This window comes from Microtus oregoni, unplaced genomic scaffold (genome assembly GCF_018167655.1).
Source record: "Microtus oregoni isolate MIOR12 unplaced genomic scaffold, Mior012 000056F_ref0000123, whole genome shotgun sequence".
NCBI classification, from domain to species: domain Eukaryota; kingdom Metazoa; phylum Chordata; class Mammalia; order Rodentia; family Cricetidae; genus Microtus; species Microtus oregoni.
Window position 1 is genome coordinate 3,516,001 of NW_024543832.1, and position 21,909 is coordinate 3,537,909.

At 46.5% G+C, this 21,909-nt stretch overlaps 1 protein-coding gene across 1 annotated transcript in view; it reads left to right on the top strand.

Moving 5' to 3' along the window:
• Vipr2 (vasoactive intestinal peptide receptor 2) overlaps positions 1-21,909 on the top strand; it is an 80,403-nt gene that overhangs the window by 16,750 nt on the left and 41,744 nt on the right. Inside the window, exons 3-4 of the mRNA XM_041638971.1 lie at positions 5,604-5,711; positions 7,715-7,812. Of these exons, the coding sequence (XP_041494905.1) occupies positions 5,604-5,711; positions 7,715-7,812 (206 nt within the window). The remainder of the gene's footprint in view (positions 1-5,603; positions 5,712-7,714; positions 7,813-21,909) is intronic.

The window sequence follows — 21,909 nt, forward strand, 5'->3', positions numbered from 1 at the left end:
AAGAGCAAGGGAGGTCCATCCATTTTTTGGTATCCTCTTCAATTTCTTTCTTCAATGCCTTAAAGTTCTTGTCAAATAGATCTTTCACTTCCTTGGTTAGATGTACCCCAAGATATTTTATGCTGTTTTTGGCTATTGTGAATGGTGAGGCTTCTCTGATTTCCCTCTCTGCTTCCATATCCTTTGTGTATAAGAGGGCGACTGATTTTTTGGAGTTGATCTTGTATCCTGCCACATTACTAAAGCTGTTTATCAGCTGTAGGAGTTCTTTGGTGGAGTTTTTGGGGTCGCTTATGTACACTATCATATCATCTGCAAATAACGAAAGTTTAACTTCTTCCTTTCCAATTCGAATCCCCTTGATTCCATTATGTTGTCTTATTGCTATTGCTAGAACTTCAAGCACTATATTGAAGAGGTATGGGGAGAGTGGACAGCCTTGTTGTGTTCCTGAGTTAAGTGGGATGGCTTTGAGTTTCTCTCCGTTTAATTTGATGTTAGCTGTCGGCTTGCTGTATATAGCTTTTATTATATTTAGGTATGACCCTTGTATCCCTAATCTCTCCAAGACTTTTAACATAAATGGATGTTGAATTTTGTCAAATGCTTTTTCAGCATCTAATGAAATGATCATATGGTTTTTTTCTTTCAGTTTATTTATATGCTGGATTACATTGATAGATTTTCGTATGTTGAACCAGCCCTGCATCTCAGGAATGAAGCCTACTTGATCATAATGGATAATTTTTCGGATGTGTTCTTGGATTCGATTTGCCAGTATTTTGTTGAGGATTTTTGCGTCGATATTCATGAGTGAGATTGGCCTGTAGTTCTCTTTCCTGGTTGAGTCTTTGAGTGGTTTTGGTATCAGAGTAATTGTGGCTTCATAAAAGGAGTTTGGTAATGACCCTTCTGTTTCTATCTTGTGGAATACATTAAGGAGTATAGGTATTAGATCTTCTTGGAAGATCTGGTAGAATTCCGCATTGAAACCATCTGGTCCTGGGCTTTTTTTGGTAGGGAGGTTTTTGATAACCTCTTCTAATTCTTCGCGACTAACAGGTCTATTTAGATTGTTCACCAGGTCCTGATTTAACTTTGGTATATGATATTTATCTAAAAAAGTATCCATTTCCTTTACATTTTCCAATTTTGTGGCATATAGGCTTTTGTAGTAAGATCTAATGATTCTCTGAATTTCCTCTGTGTCTGTGGTTATGTCCCCCTTTTCATTTCTGATCATATTAATTTGCAAATTCTCTCTCTGCCGTTTGATTAGCTTGGATAGTGGTTTGTCAATCTTGTTGATTTTCTCCAGGAACCAGCTTTTTGTTTCATTGATTTTTTGTATTATTTTCTGTGTTTCTATTTTGTTGATTTCAGCCCTCATTTTGATTATTTCCAGTCTTCTACTCCTCCTAGGTGAGTCTGCTTCTTTTTTTTCTAGAGCTTTCAGGTGGGCTGTTAAGTCTCCAATGTGAGCTTTCTCTGTTTTCTTTAAGTGGGCACTTAGTGCTATGAACTTTCCTCTTAGGACTGCTTTCATAGTGTCCCATAAGTTTGAGTATGTTGTTTCTTTATTTTCATTGAATTCCAGGAAGACTTTAATTTCTTTCTTTATTTCTTCCTTAATCCAGCTATGGTTCAATAGTTGACTGTTCAGTTTCCATGACTTTGTATGCTTTCTGGGGGTAGCATTATTGTTGAATTCTAACTTTAATCCATGGTGATCTGATAAGACACAGGTGGTTACTAATATTTTTTTGTAACTGTGGATGTTTGCTTTGTTACCGACTATGTGGTCGATTTTCGAGAAGGTTCCATGAGCTGCAGAGAAGAAGGTATATTCTTTCCTATTTGGATGGAATGTTCTATAGATGTCTGTTAAGTCCATTTGATTCATTACCTCCACTAATTCTCTTATTTCTCTGTTAGGTTCCTTTCTGATTGACCTGTCCATTGGTGAGAGAGGAGTGTTGAAGTCTCCTACTATTAGTGTGTGCGGTTTGATGGCTGCCTTGAATTTTAGCAATGTTTCTTTTATGTACGTGGGTGCTTTTATATTAGGGGCATAGATGTTCAGGATTGAGACTTCATCCTGATGAACTGTTCCTGTTATGAGTATAAAATGCCCCTCTCCATCTCTTCTGATTGATTTAAGTTTAAAGTCAACTTTGTTAGAGATTAGTATGGCCACACCTGCCTGTTTCTTAGGTCCATTTGCTTGATAGGCCTTTTCCCAGCCCTTTACTCTGAGTAGGTGCCTGTCTTTGTGGTTGAGGTGTGTTTCTTGTAAACAGCAGAATGTTGGATCCTGTTTTCTTATCCAATCTCTTAGCCTGTGCCTTTTTATAGGTGAGTTGAGTCCATTGACATTAAGTGATATTAATGACCAGTGGTTGTTAACTCCGGTCATTTTTTTTTAGTCGTAGAGTTTGTGTGTTTCCCTTCTTTGTTTTGTGTTGGTGAAGGGTCTCTAGATGTCTGAGTTATTGTGGTCATTGTTGGACTCCTTGGTTAGTGATTTTCCTTCAATTACTTTCTGTAAGGCTGGATTTGTGGCTGCGTATTGTTTAAATTTGTTTTTATCCTGGAAAATTTTATTTTCTCCATTTATAGTGAATGAAAGCTTGGCTGGGTATAGTAATCTGGGCTTGCACCCATGGTCTCTCAGTTTCTGCAGTACATCTATCCAGGACCTTCTGGCTTTCATGGTTTCCATGGAGAAGTCAGGTGTAAGTCTGATAGGTTTACCTTTATAAGTAATTTGGCCTTTTTCCTTTGCAGCTCTTAATATTCTTTCCTTATTCTGTATGCTTTGTGTTTTGATAATTATATGGCGAGGGGATGTTTTTTTTTGATCCAGCCTATTCGGTGTTCTGTATGCTTCTTGCACCTTCATAGGAAAATCTTTCCTTAGGTTGGGAAAGTTTTCTTCTATAATTTTATTAAATAGATTTTCTGGACCATTGAGCTGCCCTTCTTCTCCTTCTTCTACTCCTATTATTCTTAGGTTTGGTCTCTTTATTGTGTCCCATATTTCCTGAATGTTTTGTGATGAGAGTTTGTTGGACTTGCTGTTTTCTTTGATCAGTGTGTTTATTTTCTCTATGGTATCTTCAGAATCCGAGAGTCTTTCTTCTATCTCTTGTATTCTGCTGGTTATGCTTGTTTCTGTAGTCTCTATTCGTTTACCTAGATTTTCCATGTCCAGACGGCCCTCTGCTTGTGTTTTCTTCTTTGCCTCCATTTCAGTTTTCAGGTCTTGAACTGTTTCCATTATCTGTTTGATTGTTTTTCCTTGGTTTTCTAGGGTATCATTCACTGATTTATTCAATTCTTCAAACTTTCTGTTATATTTCTCATCCATTTCTATAAGGGCGTTTTTTACATGCTGTTTAAGGGTGTCAATCACTTTCATGAAGTCAATCTTTTCTCCTTCCTCTTGATTAAGGGGTTCTTGTCCTCCCGTTGTGGGGTCGCTTGTTTCTGGTAGCTTCATGTTGCTTTTCAGCTTGTTGGGCGAATTCTTGCCTTGACGTCGGCCCATCTCTTCTTCCAAATGCTCCCTATGGATCTTCTTTTACCGGATTAGGTCTCCTTGCCTACCAAACGCTGTCTCTCCCCAATGTTGGCTCTCCCAATGCTGCGTCTCCTGGCGCCGAAAGATCAGGCCTCCTTGCTGGTTGGGCAGCTCGCAGACAAAGCGCCTACCCCGCTTGGTGCAGGCAGGCCACAGAAACAAAGGAACTGCTGCCCCCCCGGGAGCCCCGGGTACTCGGACTCAGCGCCCAGATAGGCTGGGCTGGGCGATGCCACGCGCCAAAAGAGGGCAGTGGGGGCGAAGTGGGGAGGGCTCTGGACGGAAGCTGGGTGGACCAGGAAGAAAGAGGCAGCACCCGGGGAGTAGAGGCCCTGCAGAGAGCCCAAGCAGGACAGGGGGCCAAGAAACCCCCGAGCTCCCCGTCCCAGGCTGGCGCCGTGGGCCAGAAACTCACCCCAATGCTGGGTCTCCTGGCGCCGAAAGATCAGGCCTCCGTGCTGGTTGGGCAGCCCGCAGACAAAGCGCCTACCCCGCTTGGTGCAGGCAGGCCACAGAAACAAAGGAACTGCTGCCCGCCCGGGAGCCCCGGGTACTCGGACCCAGCGCCCAGATAGGCTGCGCTGGGCGATGCCACGCGCCAAAAGAGGGTAGTGGGGGTGAAGTGGGGAGGGCTCTGGACGGAAGCTGGATGGGCCAGGAAGAAAGAGGCAGCACCCGGGGAGTAGAGGCCCTGCAGAGAGCCCAAGCAGGACAGGGGGCCAAGAAACCCCCGAGCTCCCCGTCCCAGGCTGGCGCCGTGGGCCAGAAACTCACCCCAATGCTGGGTCTCCTGGCGCCGAAAGATCAGGCCTCCGTGCTGGTTGGGCAGCCCGCAGACAAAGCGCCTACCCCGCTTGGTGCAGGCAGGCCACAGAAACAAAGGAACTGCTGCCCGCCCGGGAGCCCCGGGTACTCGGACCCAGCGCCCAGATAGGCTGCGCTGGGCGATGCTACGCGCCAAAAGAGGGCAGTGGGGGCGAAGTGGGGAGGGGTCTGGACGGAAGCTGGGTGGGCCAGGAAGAAAGAGGCAGCAGAGAGCCCAAGCAGGACAGGGGGCCAAGAAACCCCCGAGCTCCCCGTCCCAGGCTGGCGCCGTGTGCCAGAAACTCACCCCAATGCTGGGTCTCCTGGCGCCGAAAGATCAGGCCTCCGTGCTGGTTGGGCAGCCCGCAGACAAAGCGCCTACCCCGCTTGGTGCAGGCAGGCCACAGAAACAAAGGAACTGCTGCCCGCCCGGGAGCCCCGGGTACTCGGACCCAGCGCCCAAATAGGCTGCGCTGGGCGATGCTATGCGCCAAAAAAGACTCCCTCTTTTATTTTAAAACGTGGTACAGAAATACAATGGGATCTTGTTCAGCATTATACAAGAGAAAACTTATGCCATCTGCCATATTATGATGAGCCCAAAGGACTTGATGCACAGTAGAATATGCCAGGCTGAGGCAGACGAGAACCACCCAACTCTCCTCTGTGGAATCTAAAGTCTGTCTCGTGGAGCAAAATGTAGAATGGGGTCACCAAAGGCCAACTTTGGGTGCTGTGTAGATGGCAAGAAGTTTCAATTGGGTGATAAAAACATGGTCTAGTGACCTATTGAATAGAGGGGTGACTATAGTTAATTTAAACCAGAACACTAAGACAATTAATTTTAAATGTCCACCCTTCCATCAATGTACACATTGTATCAAAACATCTCAGCTACCCTGTAAGTATATACAATTATTAGTTGTCAACTTAAAAAGAAATAAAACTTTTAAAAGTACACAGTGCACACTGAATTATTCACATGCTTTCGACCACAGGCCTGTGCTTTCTTCAGAGGTGTTCAGATGAGCACCCAAGCTACTCCTATCTCAACAGCGCCCTGTGAGTATCTCATAGAAAAATGCCTTGACAGCTATGTGACGAGCAGTTTCCTTCTTGCAGAGCATTTAGATGGTCACTCACTCTCCTGTCCCCTTCTAAGCAGTGTGTTCTCATGGCCCATGACTTGCACCTAATTCTTGGCTTCTCCTTCCAGGCTGCAGTGGTGTCTGGGACAATATCACATGCTGGCGCCCTGCAGACATTGGAGAAACTGTCACAGTGCCCTGCCCCAAAGTGTTCAGCAACATCTACAGCAGACCAGGTATGATATTTGCATTGATTCCTGGGCTCAAAGATGTCTGTATCTGAGGGTAAGCTTTTCCGTCACAGTAACAAGAAGCTGGGCCTTGCTTCTTTGGTAGCTATGTGCCCCCTGGTGCTAAGGGAGCAGGAGAACATCTGGCTCATGGTGGGGAGTTTTCTTTTAAGGAAGCAGGAGTAGCTCATCTGCTGAAGTCTGGATGGGCAAGCAGGGCAAATGTAGAGGGAAAGGCTGGGTGACACACTCTCCACAGTTAAAGCAGGAAAAATGTGCAGGAGTGATAATGGAGATTAGGAGAAGGGGACAAGGTTACTGTTAGCCTGAGAGAGATTCCCAGAGGTTGTAAGCTCAGGGAGAGAGTTTGCAGCCACCTCAGCCCCACTGTACTGTGTTGTCCTTTCTGTATGTCTCAGGATCCAGGTTTTCATGCAGTCTTCATACATGGCTCAGGATCCATGTGTTCACAACATGGAAGAATCTACCTAGAAAAGTACAGATTAGAAGACATTACTCGAACAAGGGAAGTACAATGATTTGGAAAACCGGAAATTTTGTTTCTGGTCAGATATTATGGGGCAAAACACTTCAAGGAATGAGAATGTTGATGCTTAAAATGGGGAATTCGGCCGACTGAAACAGAGAAAAGCAGTGAGAGGAGGCTTGGTCTCCTACTGACTGTGTAGGGAAGCTGTGTCTCTAACCTACCGCATTGCTCATTTATGGTCACGTTAGAGGAGCTCAGTCATTCTCAGGATTCTGTCCTCCAGAAGCTCTCATTCAGTTCAGACATCAACAGCTCCATGAAGGGCTTGGCCAGGAGTGCCAAGAGATAGTTCACCCTGAATATTGATAGGTGAGGTGCAGCCTGAGTCTGTGTCCTCAGGAAGGATAGCAGTAGTTCCCCAGAGAAGGCGATTAGAGATGGGAACCTAGAGTCTTCCGGAGACTGTGGGTTTCCTTTCAGAATCACCAGCCTAGAAGGAACTGCTAATGCCCATTAACAGATAAGAGACGAGTTCCCGGTGCCTGCTGACTACTTGGTACCAGTGAACAGGTGACCTTCACCATGTAGAAAATACTGCAGCGCCTTTGAGTCAGAAACCCTATCTCCTGCTCAGGCTCAAACATTACCTGGCCTCCAGGATCTTAGTCTCCCAGCTGTAGGATGAGGACAGCAATGGTAACCACATCTGCCTCTCAAGTGCACTCTGAGAATAAAGAGGTTTGTAAAGGAAGACCCTTCTTAAACTGAAGTGTTTTATACTCTGTGGGTCCTATGAGTGGCCTGGGCAAGGGACCGAAGCTCCATGAAGGAGGAAGACATGTGTCCTTGGGGCCTGGACTAAGAATCTGACCTGGTCACTTTAAGTCACTAATGTCCTTGTCTTCTCCTTTCCCACCAGGTCTGTCCAGAGCTTCATACTCTTTCTGCTTTGTGTGGTCACCTGCCACATTCTTTGTAAATAGAGTGAATGCTTCATTTGTGAATTTACCATAAATATGAGAATAGGAATACCACAAATACAATGTTTCTTGCTATTTAAATCTCAGGCACGCATTTTCCTCCAACTGAGAGCCTCATGAAAGCTGCACTACACTGCTTCCTAGGCATTTAAGGGTGAGGGGCAGACCAGATGGAAAGGGGAGCGAGGATGGAAAGCTAAAGAAGAAAGCTAGCTCCAGAGTGCCTGGGCCTGGCCACCGCCACTCTAACAGACACAGAAACAGGTCTTGGTCAGGCTGCAGAATAGCAGCTCTGCAGTTTCAGCGACTGTGGTTAGTACTTGCTTCTGCTTTTACTATCTTGTGATACAGTGTGTCCACTTGTGTCTCCCCGCCCTGGCAGGCATGTCTCAGAGAGGAAACTATTCAGGGCAACTGAGGAAGGACTTCCGGGTGGTCTCAGTCGCTTGTCAGATTAGGGCTTCAGCTTCAACTAGTCTTATAGCCCTGCATCGTGAGGCTACTTTTCAAAGACCAAACATCTGAAATTTACTTTCCAGGAAACATAAGCAAAAACTGCACTAGTGATGGGTGGTCGGAGACATTTCCAGATTTCATGGACGCCTGTGGCTACAGCGCCCCCGAGGATGAGAGTGAGGTAGGTGCTCGGCCGGCCATAAAGCTCCTCTCGCTGACACTGCACACGGGCAGCATTCTCCACAGGTCTCCTTTCTGTGCTAGTGCAGCTTCTCCAGTCCCACTTGGCCCCTGAGCTGCTGTGGCCTTTGGGATTTGCTGACTCTGCATAACTTTGGAGGCCCAGGAAGGCCGGCTTTCCTTGCCTGTCAGCATGTCTTAGTGGTAAAGCTTCCTGAGAGGGAGTTACACCTGCCACAGACTAGCGCTTCCAGGGTCTTCTGAGCCATGAATCCTCCTTGCTATCTGGATCTTTTCATCCTATTTACAGTTTTGTCACCGACTGGGTTCCTGGGGAGCTGGTTCAGTAGTTCTTAGTCTGAGCCCATAGATAGGATATCCCGTAGACAGAGTGCCAGAAATCTTCATAAGCTCAGAGGCTGTGTCTGTAGCTCCTGGTGTCTTACCCCAGGCCAGTCATGCCAAGTGCCAAGAGCCTCTCCAGACATAGCTACAGAACTTACCCAGCCATTTCTAAGATTAAGAGTACCACATTCAAGAGTAGATCTTCCTGTAAGAATGTAATTGTTGGTGATGTGGGCATTCCCCGTGGGAGTGCATCCACACTCAGTCCTGTACCTCTGCTTGGCTCCACAAACTCTGGCCGCTTTGGGCATTGTGTTTTATCTTTGTCTCATCCTCCTCCTCAGGCTGGGTCATCTTCTTACTGTGAGGAGGACTTAGCTCCTTGCAGTCCCACAGTTAGGTATGTACACATATGCCGACTGCTCACTAAGGTGCTCTGTTTCCCTATACAGACACTACAGCGTCAGTAAGTAGCCAGGCACAGCACAGCCACTGATGCCTCCTGTCTGTCACAAATGCCCTCCCATCAATCCGTATTAGCAGTGCTGATTCTGAGAGTTGACCCACTTGTTCCTCTCCCCAGACTAATTGCTTTCCTTCATTGAGATTTATAATTCAAAGCCAAAAGACTGTGAAACTCAATGAAAGAAATGTCATGTCTTTGAGAATGCTCCCCTGGTTGACAGTACTGCACACTGGTCAGCGGTTAGTAGTGTCTCCCCTGGTTGACAGTACTGCACACTGGTCAGCGGTTAGTAGTGTCTCCCCTGGTTGACAGTACTGCACACTGGTCAGCGGTTATTAGTGTCTCCCCTGGTTGACAGTACTGCACACTGGTCAGCGGTTAGTAGTGTCTCCCCTGGTTGACAGTACTGCACACTGGTCAGCGGTTAGTAGTGTCTCCCCTGGTTGACAGTACTGCACACTGGTCAGCGGTTAGTAGCGTCTCCCCTGGCTGACAATACTGCACACTGGTCAGCGGTTAGTAGCATCTCCCCTGGTTGACAATACTGCACACTGGTCAGCGGTTATTAGTGTCTCCCCTGGTTGACAGTACTGCACACTGGTCAGCGGTTAGTAGCATGGCAACCTCAGAGCTGCATGTGTCCCGTGAGCCAGACAAGATACCATGCCTCTCACTCCAGCTTGATGGCACTGATGCCGTGCACGGCGAGTGGGGGTGGGGGATGACTCAGGCTTGGAGAAAAGCTGGGATTTGCTGGCCTTCATCTGTCTGATTTTACAGCCTTCCATTGCTCCCCACACTTGCTTTGACATTTCCACTAGAGAGGGCAACCACTGGCTTCCTACCTTCTTCAACCCTGTTACTGGTAGTCTCAGCTCTAGGCTGGGGTGCTGGCCTGGACTCCAGCCCCTTAACACAGTCAGAACTATGGAAAGGGGCCTGCACTGCATCCCACAGAGTGAAGCAATGTTGAGGGAAGAACCAGCAGGGTGTTGAGGCCAGGATTCCTCCCGTCTGAACAGATGCCAGCTCATTTCTGACCTACTATGCCCCCAGGAGCCCATGCAAAACCCTGGTCAGATGTGGGAAGAGGGAACCTCTGACCTTCCTGTCCCCCATGATGCACACGGTTGATGGCCTGATTCTGCTGTGTGGCATCACTTGGTGCCACTCCCTGAGAAAGCAGATTTCTTTTCTGGACAGTGACACGGTGGTGCTGCCCGCCTGTTCTATTGTGCATAATCACTGCCATTAGCCTCTCGGTGACAAGTGCATCCCATGTTCTCTGTGGCTATGATTATTGGTGAAGCCGTGGGTGGTACCTGCCCCCCAGAACTACAGCATGCCGCTGAGCACACAGGACAATTGTGTGATCTGGACTTGGTGATTACAGATTGTTCTGAATTTCGTGTCACTGAGCCCCACCCACATATCCTGGAGAGCTACCTCAAGAGGAGGTTCACTAACCTGAGTCAGCTCACGATCCCAGAGAAAGCAGACGTATGGTAGCTAATCTGGATGCAGTTGAAGTGGAGGTGCAGAGAGAACACTAAAGCAGATGTGTCCTCCCTAGGTCACCTGCATCCCGCGTGTGTGACTAGAGGCCCGAATTCTCAGACTTCCCTGCTTCTTTCTCATTTTCCAAATCCCTGAAATGATTGTTTCTGCCCCTTTTGTTAATGGTACCATCCTCAGTGTCACCTTTCATTTCACCCTTTTATACATTGGAGCCCACAAGTATGGCCCCCGATTCCACAAGGGCCTGCGGTAGAAGCCCAAAGGCAAAGCTCTGGGCAGCCTGGCCTTTGAGGTCAGCGTTCTTAGTAGCCCCTTTCTCATCTGGAAATTGAGACTGGAAAACCCCATCTGAGAGCTCAGATGGTCCTGCTCATGTGTAATAAGATCAGAAGTGTGTTTTTACAGAAGACATGAGTGCATGTTGAACTCCTGAGATGCCCCAAGCTGACCTGAAGCTGTTCGGTGGGTTGGCCTTCCGGGAGTGGGGTATCATCTCAGCTCAAGCACTGGTTCTGAAGGATGGTTTCTTAGGTCCTGTCCTGAGTGTCCCATGTTCTTATCTAAAGCTGAGAGGATGGCCATGGAGCAAGGCTTTGACTCTGTCCCTCTGAAGTTGGTCAACAGGGACACATCACCTGCTTAGGGACCATGTGGGCAGATCAAGCAGCCATAAGTCTCAGGGCTTCTGTGAGGACGTAGAGTTGGGAGGAGTCTCACATCTAGATGGGATCGTCTGCCCTGAGAGCCTGCGTACGGACTTTGTTTCATAGGCTCTGAGCGGTGTCCTTAAACTGCATTGTCACTATCTTCCTAACCCCATGTGCAGCTCCCTGGAGGCATGGGCCAGACACTCACTCAAGCCTTCCTTCTCTTGTGCATGAGCTCCTGTGTACGGAGATCTCTGGGAGCTGCATTCGGAGCTCTCCTCAATGAAAGACTGATGGGAATGCAAGAGGCTCCCATGTGTCCTCACGGAACAAGACCTCTCTTCTCCTTGATTTCTCCTAGGTCATGCTCAGGAAGTGTTTCCAGAGTTCCTGAGACACTGACAAACTCCTCAGTCCCACTTGGTGCTTCTGAGGGGGCTATAATTAGACCCTGCCTGTGTGAGGCCCAGCTTCTGATCCCTTGTGCGTTCTGTCCATTTTAAAGAACTATTTTTGTTCTTAATTAAACATTTCAGAGATTCTTCAAATAGAATAAATTTATAATAATGGATTATAAAGTCAAAATATTTCAATGCAAAAGGCAATGGAAATGATGGACCAAAGTCAAAATGAGAAATTCTTACAAATTGCAGTCTCCACACTTTAAATACTTTAGATACTGGGTTGTTTCAGAGACTCATTGAAATATGAAACTATGGCAAACACATTGCCATCAGGATACCCTGAGCACTGGGACAGGCTCCAGCAAAGCTCTAGGCACACACTGCCCGAGCTGAGCCTCGTCAAGACTAGCTCTTTTTTTTAACTGAAAATTCATACAATATATTTGAATTGATAGTGGCTTCTCTCCCCCATCTCCTCCCAGATCCTTTTCACAGTGCCATTCATCCAACTCAGTAGCTTCTTTCTTTCTTTTTTTGAAAACTAACAGACAAATAAAAAAGCAAACAAACCAAAATTTAAAAAAAAAAAAAAACAGTGGAAAAGCACAGGAAACACCAGAGAGAAAGACAGACAGAGAGAACCCACAAAAACACTAAGTTAGAAACCACAATATACATTCAAAAGACCAGTAAGACAGTAAGGTAGAAAATGCCCCAGCTAAGCAATATGAGACAAAAAAGAATCTACAAAGCTGTCATTGAGTTTATCACTCTCTAATTGGATTTAGAACCCACTCCACAAGATGGAACTCATGCCTGCAGGCTCAGGTGCCTGAGAACCTAAGACAAGCCGTGGCCTGGGGAAAGCCCAGCTCTTCTGCCTGCAGCAGCTCGAACTTCACCTCAGCTGCTCTCCTCTTCAGATTTGTGTTTCAGGGGGTATCCCAGTCACATGTGGTCAGATTCTCCCCTGGGGGGCCATGTGGGAGGTCATCATATGCTTCAAAATACATTCAGTTCAAGAAATATAAATAGACTTCACAAAAATTGCAGACTTAGTTACATATGAAAGAAGGAAAAGGTAAGTTGGCAGTGCCAGGAATCTCTCTGAGGGGGTGTTAGGCCCTCTAGGCTTCAGCATAGTGCCCAGAGCTATCTATATGGTCACGGCTCACTTGAGAACAAGAAGATGTCTTTGCTATGCCTTTCCCACCTGGCTCTCAAATAAAGAAACACTTTGGCTAAATTTAGAAGAGAGCTTTTGGCACTTGTGTCAAGTAGACACATTTCTTCCATATTATTTGATATTCCTAAAAATATTTATACCCTCTCCTCCCTGCATCCTGTAGCCACTCTTCCTAGTAGGGTTCCTCATACTTAACGCCTGATGGCGCAGACCACACCAGCAGCCCTCTGGCTCAATGAATGCCCTTGACCCATAACAGCCTAATGGTAACCCTCTGTTGTCTTGGGAGTGGAAGGAGGAATCCCACAGAGACCTTCTATGACTCCTGCCCAGAATGGACATCAGTTCCAGGGCTCACCCAGTGACAGATTCCAGCAGGAGCTCTGACAGACACAGGCTTTTGCTCTTTTCGTTGTAGGCCATATTCAGTCCAGGCCGCAGTGTCTCTGTCTCCCCTCACATCAAAAGGCTTGTGCTTCACAGTGTTTAAGGCACATGGTTTGTCAAGCTTAAGGCCAGCCCGTGGTGAGGAGAAATGTTTCACGGTAGCAAGGTCAAGTCAGCTGTGCACAACCTGAAAAGGCTAGGCAAGGAGCTACCTCTGCCCATGGTGTAGCAGAGAGCTGGAATCACCGTTGCCCACTGGAGTGTAAGGCTGAAGCTGCCTTATGAAGACAGACTCAGTTATCAGTCACGCTTATTCCTGATTCAACGGAAGCTTCACACATGGACTTGATGCTTTGCAGTAAACCATTAATTCTCTCCAAGGTCAAAGGAGAAACAAGACAGGAAAAGACTGCCCAGGAACAGGTTATTTTTTCAGATTCTTAAAGTCCTTTCTTTGAGAAATACTACCCTAAAGCTGGAAGTCGATGTAAACCAGAAAATGAAAGGACAGAGGAGCAATTCATGAAGATGGTCACCCAGCGAAAGTGCAAGCTAACCAGACATGGCTCAAAAGGCCTCTCTCTCTCTCTCTCCCTCCCTCCCTCCCTCTTTCCTTCTCTCCTTCCCTCCCCCCCCCCTCATACACACACTTCTGAGAGTTAAGACACTTTCCATAAAATGTGGGAATTCCTTGGGATCATACCAGGATTAGCTGTATGACCCAGCAAGTGACAAAATTCCTTGTGTAGGTGATCTATCTGGGAATTGTGCTAGGGTGCCTGTCCTTAAGTCTCCTTTCTTTGGCCTTGTACACGAGCAGCCCTGAATGGGAGTAATGTCACCAAAACTCTGGCTCTGGGTACAGCAAGTGAAGATTGGCTCAGAACAGGGGCTGTGAACTGCCAAGAGGAAGGAAGAGGCCCTGGAGAAGGTCAAAACTTACCATGACCATTGCCAGTACACTCTGAGAACCACTGGTCCACGTCACTTCTCAGGGATGCACAGTACACTCTGAGAACCACTGGTCCACATCACTTCTCAGGGATGCACAATATACTCTGAGAACCACAGGTCCACGTCACTTCTCAGGGATGCACAGTACACTCTGAGAACCACTGGTCCACATCACTTCTCAGGGATGCACAATATACTCTGAGAACCACAGGTCTACGTCACTTCTCAGGGATGCACAGTACACTCTGAGAACCACGGGTCCACGTCACTTGTCAGGGGTGCACAGTACACTCTGAGAACCACAGGTCCACGTCACTTCTCAAGGATGCACAGTACACTCTGAGAACCACTGGTCCACATCACTTCTCAGGGATGCACAGTATACTCTGAGAACAACAGGTCCACGTCACTGCTCAGGGATGCACAGTACACTCTGAGAACCACTGGTCCACGTCACTTCTCAGGAATGCACAGTACACTCTGAGAACCACTGGTCCACATCACTGCTCAGGGGTGCACAGTACACTCTGAGAACCACTGGTCCACATCACTGCTCAGGGGTGCACAGTACACTCTGAGAACCACAGGTCCACATCACTGCTCAGGGGTGCACAGTACACTCTGAGAACCACTGGTCCACATCACTGCTCAGGGGTACACAGTACACTCTGAGAACCACTGGTCCACGTCACTGCTCAGGAATGCACAGTACACTCTGAGAATCACAGGTCCACATCACTTCTCAGGGATGCACAGTACACTCTGAGAACCACTGGTCCACGTCACTGCTCAGGGGTGCACAGTACACTCTGAGAACCACTGGTCCACATCACTGCTCAGGGATGCACAGTACACTCTGAGAACCACTCGTCCACATCACTGCTCAGGGGTGCACAGTACACTCTGAGAACCACTGGTCCACGTCACTTGTCAGGGGTGCACAGTACACTCTGAGAACCACGGGTCCACGTCACTTCTCAGGGGTGCACAGTACACTCTGAGAACCACTGGTCCACGTCACTTCTCAGGGATGCACAGTACACTCTGAGAACCACTGGTCCACATCACTGCTCAGGGGTGCACAGTACACTCTGAGAACCATGGGTCCACGTCACTTCTCAGGGATGCACAGTACACTCTCAGAACCACAGGTTCACGTCACTTCTCAGGGGTGCACAGTATACTCTGAGAACCACAGGTCCACGTCACTTCTCAGGGGTGCACAGTACACTCTGAGAACCACAGGTCCACGTCACTTCTCAGGGATGCACAGTACACTCTGAGAACCACGGGTCCACGTCACTTGTCAGGGGTGCACAGTACACTCTGAGAACCATGGGTCCACGTCACTTCTCAGGGGTGCACAGTACACTCTGAGAACCACTGGTCCACGTCACTTCTCAGGGGTGCATAGTAAGTACACTCTGAGAACCACGACTCCATGCCACTTCTCAGGGATACACAGTACACTCTGAGAACCATGGGTCGACGCCACTTCTCAGGGATACACAGTATGGATTTCAGACTAGCAACTCAAGGTCCTAAGAAGGAACAAAGCAAGTCTACAAATGGGTTTCTCATATGGGACTAGGGTTTTATTAAAGGCCTAGAAAACAAAGGACTGCTCCAAGGAATTCCCCAACCTATCACTTCCAGTGACCTTAGGTTTCAGGCAAACCAAGTAGCAAGAATTATTTTGTGTTTACACAAAATCAAATTTTAGGTCCTTAGAAAATAATACTTTCATTTGTACCATTTGTCTTTTAACCTTGTGCTCTGTTGGAACAGTGGGGAAATGATTGAAACCCTGTGTCCCCATTGTCTTGTTTGTGTGTGGGGGTTTGAGACAGAGCCTCACTCTGCAGTCCAAGGCCCCAAACACCTCATCTTTCTGCCTCAGCCTCTCTGGAGGCTTTTTAAGAGTCTATCTCGATTTTTCTGAAACCTTAAATCAAAATAAATTTTGCTTTAAAAATAAAAATCTATCTTGAGATAAATTACCTGCCAAGTTAGATCAAGAGCCCCACACAAAGGGAATGCAATCCTCCAGATGTCAGCATTTGCTGGCCTCCTTGGTCCTCTCCTACCTGCAGCAGCTCTCTGTGGTGGATGCAGATCCTCCACAGAAAGGTTGCAAATGCTCCAGGTTTATATAGGGACATTTAGGAAGTCCAGGATTTCTGGTGAGCTCTTCCCCATCTCTCCAGAGTTCTGAAGACATCTACTCAGGAGACTCTAGGTCATGCCATGTCAAACAGTCCTTCAGGCTCTAATCCTGGAAAACCATCTGTTTTCCTGTCAGGACACCAATGTCTAGAGACACTAGAGGACCGCTGCACAGACTGGCTTCTGCAGGGTTTGGTAGGGTCTGCTAGCAGTTAGATCTGGGTGCTCTGACAGTCACAAGTTTAAAATCAAAGATCAGACCATGTTTTTCTTTCTTATTTTTTATTTTACATACCAACCAGTTTTCCTCTCTCCTCTCCTCCTGTTCCCTCCCCCACCTCCTTTCTATCCTCCCATCCACTCCTGCTCTGTCTCCATTCAGAAGGGGTAAGGTCTCCCATGGGAGTCAACAAAGCATGGCATATCAATTGAGGCAGGACCAAGTTCCTCCCCTTTGCATCAAAGTTGAGCAAAGCATCTCATCACAGGGAATAGGTTCCAAAAGGACAGGTCCTGGCCCCACTGCTAGGGGCCACATGAACAGAACAAGCTACACAATTGTCACCCAGATGCGGAAGGCCTAAGTCAATCTGATGCCAGCTCCCTAGCTGTCAGTCCAGAGTCCATGAGCTCCCACAAGATAAGGTCAGCTGTCTCTGTGAGTTTCCATCATGACCTTGAAGCCCTTTGCTCATATAATTTCTCCTCCCTCTCTTCAACTGGACTCCCAGGGCTCAGTCCAGTGCTTGGCTGTGGGTCTCTGCATCTGCTTCCATCAGTTACTGGATGAAAGTTCTATGATGACAATTAAGATAGTCACCAATCTGATTACAGGGGAAGGCCAGTTCAGGCAACCTCTTGACTATTGCTAGAAGATCTAGCTGAAGTCATCCTTGTGGGCTAGAATCCACAGCTCCAGAGAAGCTAGGTAACCAAAAGGACACTAAGGGTGGGCCCAGGAGGACACTAAGGGGGATGCATGGATCTCCCTGGGAAGAAGAAATAGATGAGATTTCCGGGGTAAACCAGGGACAGGGGGCAGTATAAGGGAGGGGGTGGGAACATAGGTGATCAGGATGGTCAAGTTGGGGACAGGACAGCGGGGGAAAGTAATGAAAGAGATATTTTGATAAAGAGTGCCATCATGGGGTTTTGGATAAACCTTGTACCAGGGAACCTCCCAGGAACCCACAAGGATGACCTCAGAACATTTTATAATAAAGCAAAGACTGCCAGTTCTGGCTCACTTGCCTTTTTGTTTAGAAATCATAATCATAAACTCTGCCCATGTTTAGTGGGATAATATGATTATTATTAATTATATCTCTGATTATTTCCTTACCCCATAAATTCTATATTGAACTTTTGAAATAAAATTCTCTCCCTGCACATTCTACCATCAGAAAGAACAATTAGTTCTTCTTTTTAAAATAAGGTGAACATGTTAGGAGAAAGGATAACGAAGTGACTGTGGGCTAAATCACAATAGCTCCTGAGTATGTCCAACATCAACCTCGAGGCTCAAACAGATTGCACAGGCTCACACAGGCTCATACAGGCTTACCCAGGCTCACACAGGCTTGCACAGGCTTGCACAGGCTTACCCAGGCTCACACAGGCTCACACAGGCTTACCCAGGCTCACACAGGCTTGCACAGGCTTACACAGGCTCGCACAGGCTCGTGACTCCTTGAATGACAAGGACATTTTCTCCCAAGATTTGGGAATAGTCTTTCATTGACAGGTAGAATCCTTCCTACAGTCCCCAGAGACAGTGGGGAAGAGAATCACCAGCCCCTGGGCAGCTTCATTAAACTTGAAACAGTGGCTATGGACCTCATCCTCCTAGCACACACCATCAGCACCATGGCCAGTTCTGCCCGTGGGTTATCTCCCTTAAGCCTCAGCCCAGGAGATATGGTGCTCTCGCCTCCATTTTATCATGGGGAGACAGCGGGAAATAGTTGCATGAGCCACAAACACTTCAATTACTGAGAATTTGGATCACCAACATATTAACCCCCAAAATGAGCTCTGAGAATGGTTGCTACCCCTGACTGGTGACTAGTGTATCCTGCATGTAGTCATGTGTTTGTTTGTCAGTGAGGAAATCTGAGATAGGTAGGCAACTATTTCTCCATCTATAAAATGAAGTCTACAAATAGACTTCTTCAAAGTATTAATGGTACCCTAGCTCTCACTTCTGATTTACTGTTAGCAGGCTGCATTCTTTGCTATGTCTGAGTATAGCTAAGAGTATAGCATGCTCCACAGGTAGATGTTGTGACTGATGGGGTCTTGTTGAGAGCAGGGAATTACATGAAAAGAAGATAAGAAAGGACTGGGACCATGGGTGTCGCTGCTGTTGTACAGCTCTCCTTTGTAGCTCGCTGGGGTAGACAGCACCTCCCAGGTATCATGCTGCCCCTGATGCCTCTGAGCCGTGCCCAATGCTCCTTCATGGCTTATGGCAGCCTGGACTATGATGCAGCAGAAAGGAGACAGAAAAAGGCTTTGGCTTTGTTTCTTTCCATTTGTTTTAAAATCCATGCCCTTGCAATGTGACTTGTGATATAGTTGTTTATTCCCTATAAGGAGACACAGGCATGTTCTTTGGACCATCAAAGATGAAATCTGAGGACAAACTTCTGAATTATAACTAATCCCCAAACTTCCTTACTATTTATGACAAATTGATCACTTTTGAACTTGTTATATGATCATCTAGAACATTATCAATGTCTAATCACATGTTTGTACTCAGAGGAGGCACCATTGAGAGTCTCAGCCTTGCTAGGAGGACAAGGCTAGAGTCTACAGCCTACATGGGCCTACTGTTGTCAGTGGGGAGCTGGGGCCATATCTAGATGACCAATTGAAAGAGTGACAGCATCTCTGGAAATGAGCTTAGTATCATGGAGCACAGTGGCGTTGTGTTTCTCTTCGCTTCTGAGCCTTACTAGAAACTGTGAGACTGTGTGAGCAAACCCAACATTGTGGTCTGGGCTTGGAGGGGCTAGGATGCTTCAAGTGCTCAGAACTGAAATTACATCCTGTTGGCCAATGGTGACACAGTGGTTTTTAGCAGTTTTGCGCAGTAAGGCTGTCTCTTAAAACCTACACACAAACACAAGTTACACAGACTCTCACACCGTGGTATCCCACCCCCCAACACCCACAAGACTAGCATTGATTCCTATATTTTTTCAAGTTGGTAGATTAATTTTGAAAACTAAAGAGCACTGAATGTGTGGATTTTTCATGTAACTGTCTCCTCTTCCCATTCTTCCTGCTACTTGTATTCTCAGCTGACTCACATGCTTCAGTGAACACTGAGATGGTGCCCACATTAGAATGGAACCTCTGATGCCTGGGGAACAGGAAGGAACTGGTCCATGGCTGGAGGGTGGGATGCCCTTGGAGGAACATTCACCACCAAAGGGAGTACATGAGGGAAGGGACAGTGTGACGACATTTAATGATGTATCCTAGGCAGGGCAGAAGGAAGACAGCAGCAGGGTCCTTGGTGCACATTCCTGGGTATGAGCACAGCTTGAGAAAGGATGATCCTGGGAAAATAGGCATTGGACTGAGGAAGACATCAGACTAGCAGGCAAGAAGAGTGGCAGAGGAGGAGGACCCTCTGCAAGTGGGACAGGAAGGAGGCATTTCCTACATGTTTAGAAAGAAGAGAGGCTCTTTAGTCAGACTCAGGGAGGATCAGGGGCTTAGCCAGAGTGGAGAGGTTTGGGACACAGTAAGAGAGAGGCAGAGTCCACCCAGAATAGATAATGCGTGAGTGCTCGAAGAGCAGATGGGAGAAGACAGGGAGAAGCAGAGATATGGGCATGTGACAACAGGACAGGAGAGCTGGGGGTGTGACTGTCATGGTTAAGCCTTTCAATACTGGAGCTCTGTCTCTGTTCTAGTCTAAACCATCTGCATGTTAAATAAATAGAGAAGAGTATGTAGCACCATGAGGCTCTGGAGGCTGATGGTTGGCCTGATCTCAACTAGGCTAAGAAGCCCTTAGTCAGCTCCCATCTCAGAGTCTAAAGTCACACAGGGTCTTCCTGGTTCATATTCATGACAGTATTCTGTCTGTAGGCCTATATGCCTTTCCGTCTGTCTGTTATCTATCTATCTATCTATCTATCTATCTATCTATCTATCTATCTATCATCTACCTGTCAGCATGCCTATTGCTTACTGGCTCTGTGTTCAATGCAGCCTGCTCTTTTATTTAAAATTCAAAGGAGATTGGTGACCAGGTCAGTAGTTTCTTCTTTCACAGAGACATGTTCACATGTAACACACTCATTGTTCAAACTAAGTTATATGATTATTTCTAACACCATACCCTAAGTGGATACTGCAATTCCAGAAATAGTCAGCACAAGATGAGTCCCCATTTCAGGAAGGGGTATACTGCACCTGAAGCATAATTGTATGAACCTGGGCACAGTAGACAGTTTACATGGGCAGCAGGAGCAATGTAAAATGTGCATCCCATAACAAATGTAAGGCGCAAAAGTAACCAGTAACCAATGCATGTAGGAAATGAGCTAATGATGTTGAAAAGAAATTCAAAGAGATCATTCTTGATATTATATCTTGCTAAATGAAAAATCAACTTTTGTTTGATTTCTGTTAATAAAACACAGTCCAAAAGCAATTTGGGATGTGAAGTTTCATCTCACCTTACAGCTGTGAATCGGTCATCTAGGAAAGCCAGGGTAGGAGCTCGAGGCAAGAATCTAGAGGCGGAACTGAAGCAGACACCATGGAGGGACAGTGCCTATTGACTTGCTCTTCTTGGATTACTAGTTTCCTCTCTTTTTCTTTTTAAATGGTTTTAATCAAAGCAGAATTACATCACTTCCCCATCACCCTTGCCTTCTTCTACACTCTCCCAGGAAGCCTCTTCTAAATCCCTCCCATGCTCCTCTGTACTCAAGTTGATAGCCTCCTTTTCTTCGCTTATATTTGTTACATATTTGTGTGCGCAAAAATATAAATAAATACAACCTGGTGAGTCTGTTCTGTGTATATGGTTTCAGTCTTCACTCTGCATTGAGCAACCAATAAGAGGTCCCATCCCTGAGGAAGACTAATTCTCCTTCTCCAAGCAGTGAATAGTTGACTGTAGTTCTTTGTTGAGTGGTGGCAGCCCACAAACTTTTCCCATAGGATGTCCATTCATATTGCTATCATGCTAGTCTTGTTTATGCAGTAATTTCTAGGAGACATGCTGGTGTTTTGGCTCTTCCCATTTCTTCTTCTAAGGTATTTCCTGAGCCATAGATACAGGAGCTGTAATGTAGATAGTTCTAGTGGGGCCAGGTTTCCCCAATATCTCTTGATCTCCACATTGTATCCAGTTGTGATTTTCTGTGATGATCTCCTTTTGCCATAAAGAGAAGCTCTTTAGTGAGGGTAGTTGCTACTTACCTGTGGGTATAAGGAATTATGCTGATCTAGCAACGTGGTGTTAGTGGGCTCTTTTTTAGGGTCCATGGCCTCACTAACCCTGGGAAACTGGCTAGAATTCCAGTACCAGGCATGATTAGTACCAGGCATGATTTCACTCTGGTTGTGTAGTCTGAAAGTCCAATTAGACTGCTGTTGGCTGTTGCCACTTTTTGCACCTTTATGCTGTTAATTGCTGCGGTTCATAGGTGTTGCAGCTAACTGGGATAGTTTAATTGCTTCCCTCCCTTGCAAGTATTTTATGAAACTGTAGAAGCAGGACCACAGGAAAGAGGCTTTCAGGTCAGTACCAGCTTGAGTCATCCACATCATATATCCTAAGTGTGTGATGTCTTCTGTAATAAGGGCCAGCCTCCAAGCCCAAAAGACAAGCAATGGCTGAATGATTGTCCTACCAAAAGCAATTTACAGATTCAACATAGTCCCAAACAAAATACCTGAAAGATTCTTAACAAAAACAAAAAATATCTAAAATTTGTATGGAACCAAAAAAGACTTTGATAGCCAAATCTATCTTAGCAAAATATAAGAACAC